The sequence below is a fragment of the Belonocnema kinseyi genome, chromosome 3, assembly GCF_010883055.1.
Source record: "Belonocnema kinseyi isolate 2016_QV_RU_SX_M_011 chromosome 3, B_treatae_v1, whole genome shotgun sequence".
NCBI lineage: Eukaryota > Metazoa > Arthropoda > Insecta > Hymenoptera > Cynipidae > Belonocnema > Belonocnema kinseyi.
Window position 1 is genome coordinate 48,670,858 of NC_046659.1, and position 7,829 is coordinate 48,678,686.

The following is a 7,829-nucleotide window of genomic DNA, read 5'->3' on the forward strand; positions in this document are numbered from 1 at the left end:
TCGGAAATGGTCAGCACGATTGGCGCGAGCACTATTAAAAATCACTGCTTAATTTGAACCACGATAGCGATTTTGAAGAGAAGACAGAACGTGAGAAGTTTTTAAAAAAAATTCAAGATTTTCTCAAATTTTGTATCTCGGCTTCAATTTTTAGCATGACATAGGAAAATTGTTGCAAAAATTTGAAAATGATAGGACATAGAGCCTAAAACATTATCTTTAATTTAAACCGAAAAAACGTAAAAAAATCTTCATTGGTTTCCGAGATACGATTAAAAATGTTCAATCGTATTTGAGTTGAGTTTCAGTCAACGATCAGCCACCGTCATTTTGTTGGATTCGTAATAAGTGTATAGAAATTCATACGCAAAATAAAGCTAATCTATCCTTTAAGCGATATTATAGTTCACACATCTTATGCAGGCCTCTTCTTGCTATCAATTTAAACGAGCGTCGGCTTTACTCTGTCTAATCTTCATGTCTAGTACTTCGCCAGTACTAGCTGCCAGTACTGCCCGCCAGCACTGGTGCAGTACTGAAAGTCAGTACCGAACATAGTTATCATCCCAAGGTCCTGCCAGCACTGCGCCAGTACTGGCGAACAGTATTGCGCCGACTCTGCCAGTGCTGACGCAGTACTGCGCCAGTAGGCAATTTCCCATTGGGACTATGATTAATCATTATATGAACGATTTTATTTAGTAACATTAATTGAAACTGCTGTAATTTTTTCCATCAGAAAATGAGTGAAAAACTACTAGAATTTCAGCAAATAATTGTTTTGTTTCTTAAAATGTTTCAAGCAAAATGTTTTACAATTCGATTTCTCTTTGTCAAATCTTTTCTGTCAAATCTTTTCTGATTTTCAAAAAAATCAATGAATAATATGTAGGGAATTATGGCCTATGCTATGGTTATGATTATACACAGCCCATATAGTCTCATATACGGGACTATCAGCAGAGAAACTCATATTGCATGAAGGTGTCGATTTCATTGAATTGGCAGTATTTCTCCAAGTCTATGAAGCATCGTTCTAAGTTATATTTCTGAAAGGAAAAAAAAACTTGATATCGCTTCGAAGTTCTAAATATCTTCATCTGTATAATTTTGCCTCCCAAATTCTCTCATCCTATTATTGTTTTTCTTAGATGGTGGACGTGGTTGAGTTATTATTCGACCCTGGTTGTCTTCGACAATTTGTGTACACGTTTCGAGGATCAACGAACATCTGGAATTGCACCAGCAAGTAGATTTATCGTACTAGAAGATGACGTATCATGAAGAAGTGAGGCAAATGAGGATGAAACTGTGGGAGAAAGAAGGGTGGGTGGTGGCGATGAGGGAAAAAGCAACACACGTGAAGTACCAGATATCTCAGAAGGAAGGAACACGACGGGGGGCGGTCGCGATGTTTGACAGTCTCAAGAGCCCCAGTGACTAATTAGTGTAAAAACTAAGCCCCGATCCGACCTTAAGGCAACACGACACTCTTTTCTGTGTGCTACATAGCTTCACGTATCTAGAAGCACGTGTGGTCTTCATATTTAGGTGAGTGTGGGTGTCCCAGAGTCGTGTCACTGAAAAAAGAGAAAAAATAATGATCATCCCGCACCCTTGTGTGAGCTACGGTAACGACCTGGCCTTCTTTTTAAAAAAATATTGAATATTAGGGGTATTTGAATACAATTTTTTTCTTGGTATATTTTCGAAGTAGACTATTTATTAGGGTTCGTTAGTTTTTTCTTTCCTTTCTCTCCCATTTTTTTCCTTATCATATAATTGACTCTGATAAACCGAGTCAACAATGGTGTTTTATTCCTTATAAATGCTTAAATAACATCTAGAAATTAATAAATTTTAGGCCCCAATTTTACTAACATTGGTTTTGAACCTATCTTTCAAATTTTTGTGAAAAATTAAAAAAAAACTTATTTATAATGATTTTTTCAAAAATATTAACCCGAGTACTAACTTTGAAAAATCTCTAAGATATTCAATATTTTTAAATTCCCTACATTTTTCTCAAACATACAGCCCACCTATTCCATGTAGGTATTTTTCGTAATACATGAGTGAAACCCTCCTATTTTGCTTTACAATCTGATGAAAATACGAAGTGTATCGCCGTCCCGAAATTCGGGATGACCAATAAAATATTTTGCATACGCTAGGGACGACTAGACAAATTGTTAAAAATTATTATTTACCAGCAAAAAAGCGAGATTTCTTTGTTGAGGCTTTGGTGATAAAATGAGGTTTAACTTGAAAAAAAGATCAGCGAAACCTTTTGGACGGAGAATCATCTCGTGAGTCTCTCACGCCCTTATAATAATTTGTGGAATACGCGTGTGCTCGTATCTCAGGTCAATTACTGTGAAGTCGTCCGAAACGACAAACACGTGGACTGGTGCGGTTGTCGTCAATCAACCTACTTTATTGAAAGTGTCTTATTTCATAGATTATAAGTACCGTAATGCCTTAGGGTTGGTGCACTATTGTGAAAAATGTACAAAAAATTCTCTATTGCATATTTCTCAAAAGGATTTGAAAAACAAAAAGAAACTGAGTTAATTCATGATTTTAGAAGAAACAGTTTTTCAAAATATTCAACATCAATGGAATCCCCAAAATGGAATGACACAACCAAATTTTTGTAAAAAGAATTATAAAGGCTCTTTTTTCGCATAAAACTGTTATATTCTTTCTATTGTTTGTGCTAATAATCCTTTAAGCTTTAAGATGACCTGCAAACGCTTACTGAAATCATTTTAGGTCTAAAAATCAAATATATGTAAATATTCTAAAAATATGTAAACAAAGAAAAATGTATCTGGTTTACACTTGTTTAATTTGGGTTTTAATTTTTTTCTAAAGTGAAATTTCTATGAACATAGGTACAGTCAACTTCCTTAAGGCTATTTAAACCACTTAAAATAAACTTGTATAATTAATTGCATATAAAATCAAAAGCAAAGAAAATAGATACATATTCAGTATTCGTAGGGGTGGATTTTACTTTGAAGGATTGTTCATTTGGTCTATGTATGTAAAATAAATTCTGATAATTTGAAAATCTACCTAAAACACTTCCCTTTTGTACCTAACAAAACGATTTAGGCAGGTTTAAAGGCCTATAACTACGATCGAAAATTTTATTTAAATTCTTAAAAAATTCGACAATTATTTTTCACCAAATTGAAAAAATTATATGCCTAAATTTGATAATAAAACTTGATTTTTATCAAAGAAGGTTTCTGTGAACTTACATGGCCATTATCGTCGAGTTGATTGTTTGTGAGTTTCAGCTTATCAAATGAAACGGGTTGTTTCATCCAATGTGCACCACTGGCTGGACTATCAGGATGAACATGAATTCTGGGTGGTGAAACGGGATCTGCTCTGCCAGCTACAACCCAGGCACTACTGTGGAAAGCATACCTGTACCGCTTATCATCACAAGGTATAAAATCCATGACTAAGAGGTACTCAGTATTCGGATCCAAACCAAATAATCGACACTGAAATAAAGAAAAAGGAGGTTTATCTTAGTATAATATTATCAAGCGTTTACTTGGAATTTTAAGTCTTTACATTATTCTATTTATAAAAATTAGTTTTATTCAGCCGAAGAACAGAGTTGCAAAGGGATGAAGACGAAAAACGAGGGTGAGAATTCCACCCGTTGTTTTGACCCGTCAGCAGCCAAAGAATCTAGTTGTGGAGTTAAGAAATTGTTGATTTTCAGTAGAAATATGGACAGTATTAGCTCTTGCAATCAGTGTACGAACTTTATTGAAATTACCTTGCAATCACTTGCAAGCAGTTATAATTACACTTAATTAGCTGAAATCATAGTTTGCCTGCAATTAGCCAAAATTCACCGTGAAATCCGAAGGGCTACTCACTAAGAAATCTTAGATTGTTGCGCGAGAAATCTTACAAGAATTCTTGGAGGAACTCTTGGAAATCTTTCAGAAAACTACCATTTGTGAGAAATTTTCGAAATCTTTGGCTAAGTGTGGGCAGAGGTGAGATGGTGTGGATTATTCCGACATATGTTCATACGCGTGGAACGAACAGCCGACTGAATCCGACTGAATCGCGATCAGAGTCGAAAATCTCGGAACTCCCGGCAATCTCAACGAAATCTTGGAAACCTCTATACTATAGGAATTCAATACAGATTGCCGCATTTACAGTTTTAAGATTTTCAGATTTCGCAGTGAGTAGCTCCTCGGTGCAATCACGTGAAATCAAGTCCAGTCCAATGAAATCAATTGTAATCACAGTAAAATTCTTTTGAATTACTGTAAAATCATTTGAAATCACCTTTAATCAAATTCAATCACCGGCAATTACCTGTAAGAAAGGAAATACGTTTCTTTGGTGTATTTTCTGTGTACTAAGGATTTATTTACTAAATTTGAAAAAATATTGTTCACAGGCAAAAAAGTAACACTTCGCCTGAAAGAAATCACTTCTTTGGCGATATTTCTTTAATCTAATGAAATATTTCTTTCCAATGAATGTGAAAATAATTAAATCGCAGAAATGATTTCTCGAGAGCTAAGAACCTAGTTCCTTTGAATTTAGTTTCCACACCCTAAGCAATATTGCATAATTTCAATTAAATCGATTCTTTGAAGTAATAAATAAATAATTATTCAGCGAATTGAAAAAAGTATCCAGTGCTAAAAATTGACAAGTTTATTGTAATTAAATATTTATATACTTTCAAAAAATATTGTTTAAAATTAAATATTGAACTATTTAATTAGAAGAAATCGTAATTTGAATAAACAGTCTGCAACTAATATTTCGAATAAATGTTTGTTCGAAAAAAGGAAAAACTTGTTTTAAATAAATAAATTTTCATTTTATTGAAATAAGTACTTTTAAAATTTAGCATATTAGCGTATGTATTTGTTTCAATAAAATTATACATTTATTTCAGTGCAAAGTATATTTATTTGAATGAAATTTTCATTTAATCCGTTGATAGAAATGCACATTTAGTTCCTGAAAAAGAAATTGGTCATTCTAAATAAATACTTCTTTCGATAGTAAATTTTTGATTTATAACTTTCAGTGGTTCAGGACAAATGCCGCTAGGTGGCGCAGATCATAATTATCGTACAATATAAGTTTATTCTCAAGGTTATAAGACGTGACCTACTTAGGTATTGTTGATACTGTATGATAATACGATGAAGATACTTGATGATACTACTTTTTCTCTGTTTCCAACGTCAGCACTGACTGCTTAAAATATTTTTAAAAAAAATTTGTTTATACGGTGAAATGAAAATAAATATTACTATTTAAGTAATACTACCTCCTAACAATAATTATTATATTAAACTTCTGAAAACATGATACATTCGATTCTTTATATTTCAACAATTCACATTTTTTAAACAGTGGTGGTATTTTTGTAGGCCAATGGTCAATCAATATTTTATAAACTTTGGTACATGATTATTCTGAACAATATATCGCTTCTTAAGATCACAGTAATATTTTCTGACATTAATCACACCTTTCAGTTAAGAAAAACTTCAGTCATGGACTTTAATTATCACCGGCACACAAAAAAGTGGTCTGTTCGACAGACTACACTAGCATATCTATATTTATATTTTTGGGGTCGCTGAATTCGAATCCGGTGTCCAAATAACCAAGTTGGCTCGTGTTTTTCTGAAAAATGAAAAAATAGACGTAAAATCGACAAAAACAGTGATTTTTCAGGCATATTTTTGCAACAAAAAATATATTTTTTCTCGCCCGGTGGACTTAAACAGCATATTTATATCTCTTTTTGTCGCTGGGTTCGAATCTAACGCCCAAATAACCAATCTGGCTCATAATTTTTCGAAAATCGCAAAAATAGACGTAAAATCGGCGAATACAGCGATTTTCCTTGTATACTATTGCAACACAAAAATTTTTCATGCCCGGTGGTCTAAATTAGCATATTCTTATGTCTTTGGGGTCGCTGAATGCGAATCCGGGATCAAAATAACCCAGTTGGCTAATATTTGATCGAAAAATGCAAAAATAGAGGTAAATTCTACGAAAACAGCGATTTTTCGTGCATATTTTTGCAAAAAAATATATCTTCATCGCCGGTGGACATATCCCGCACATCCTTATGTTTTTGGGGTCATTGACTCTGAAGCCGGGGTTAAAATAACCGAATTGGCTCATATTTTATCGAAAAATGCAAAAATAGAGGTAAAATCGACGAAAACAGCGGTTTTTCATGCATATTTTTGCAAAAAAATATATCTTCATCCCCGGTGGACTTATCCAGCATATCCTTATGTTTTTGGAGTCACTGATTCTGAATCCGGGGTTCAAATAACCCACTTGGCTCATATTTGATCGAAAAACGCAAAATAAGACATAAGATCGACGAAAACCTTTAAACCTTTACCTTCCTCAACGTTCGTCGTTCGTCATTACTAAAAAAAAAGATGGCCAAAAAGAACATCGTTTGAGCGAGAACAAAAAAATATAATTTAAGATCCTCTAGTTGACCCAAAAGAAGTTTTGATTCCACCCCTTCATATAGAGCTGGGTTTTATGAAACAGTTTGTCAAAGTGCTTAACAAGGATGGGGCGATTGCTATGCGTATTTGGCAGATCAATTTCCACAACTTTCCGAACAAAAATTAAAATAGGGGATCTTCGATGGACCGCAGATAAGAAAAATGTTGCATGATCCAGAATTCATTACAAAAATGTCTGGCACTGAAAAAGATGCCTGGCTCAGTTTTAAAAATGTTGTGAAAAACTTTTTGGGTAATAAGAAAAGTCCAGACTATCAAATGTGGTTTCAGAAATGGTAACAAACTTTGGTAAACTAGGCTGCCTTATGAATTTGAAGCTACATTTTCTTCATTCGCATGTAAATAAATCTCCAGACAACCTGGAAGACTTTAGTGAAGAGCAAGGCGAACGTTTCCACCAGTATGAAAAGAGATGGAGAGGCGATATCAGGGATGTTGGGATATCAACATGATGACTGACTACTGCTGAAGTTTAAAACGAGATCAAGTCAATCAAGGTACCAAAAGAAAGCGAAACTCACTACGTAGGTCTTTTGAGAACCAGGGAAGCCAGGGAAGGTAAAGGTTTAAAGGTCTATTTTTTCATTTTTCAGAAAAATATGAGCCAACTTGGTTATTTGGGCCTCAGCTTCGAATTCAGCGACCCAAAAAATATAAATATACATATGCTAGTGTAGTCTGTCGGACAGACCACTTTTACTTCCAAGGATATATTTTTAAGTACAAATCTCTAATTTCTTTCTACCAATAACAATTTTCTTGCGTTTAGTTAGGATTTCACTTACTTAAATAAATATTTATTTGCAACAATTGTTTCAGGCTTAGTTTAGGTAAAACCATTTCTTTATATTTATTGAAGAAGTGTTTAAATGACGTATTCAGTACGATGATCTCTTTGACTCAAGTAAATATTCTTTGATTAAAGGTTTTTTTCTCAATGTAACTTGCACACGAAGGTATAGTCTTAGATCAGAGTAGTCAATGAGATCTCTTGTAATTTTAAATAACGTGAGGATATTTGTGAAATGGCGTCTGTTCTTTAGCGACTACACCTGAAATATACTTCACGAAGCCTCATGATCTAGTAATCAAAAATTAATGTGTTTTTTCAAATGTATTGACGAAATGATTGATGCATATTCTAAATATACTAGATCTCAAAAATTAACTTAGGTCGGGGTTGGAGAAAAAAGAGACCCAAGAAAGCAAAACAAACGCGAATCAAAATTGAGAACCTACAGAAACCGGATGTGC

At 33.8% G+C, this 7,829-nt stretch overlaps 1 protein-coding gene across 1 annotated transcript in view; it reads right to left on the bottom strand.

Annotated features, from left to right (window-relative positions):
• LOC117169669 (T-box transcription factor TBX1-B-like) overlaps positions 1-7,829 on the bottom strand; it is a 94,616-nt gene that overhangs the window by 53,576 nt on the left and 33,211 nt on the right. The window contains exon 3 of the mRNA XM_033356154.1: positions 3,270-3,521. Within this exon, the coding sequence (XP_033212045.1) occupies positions 3,270-3,521 (252 nt within the window). The remainder of the gene's footprint in view (positions 1-3,269; positions 3,522-7,829) is intronic.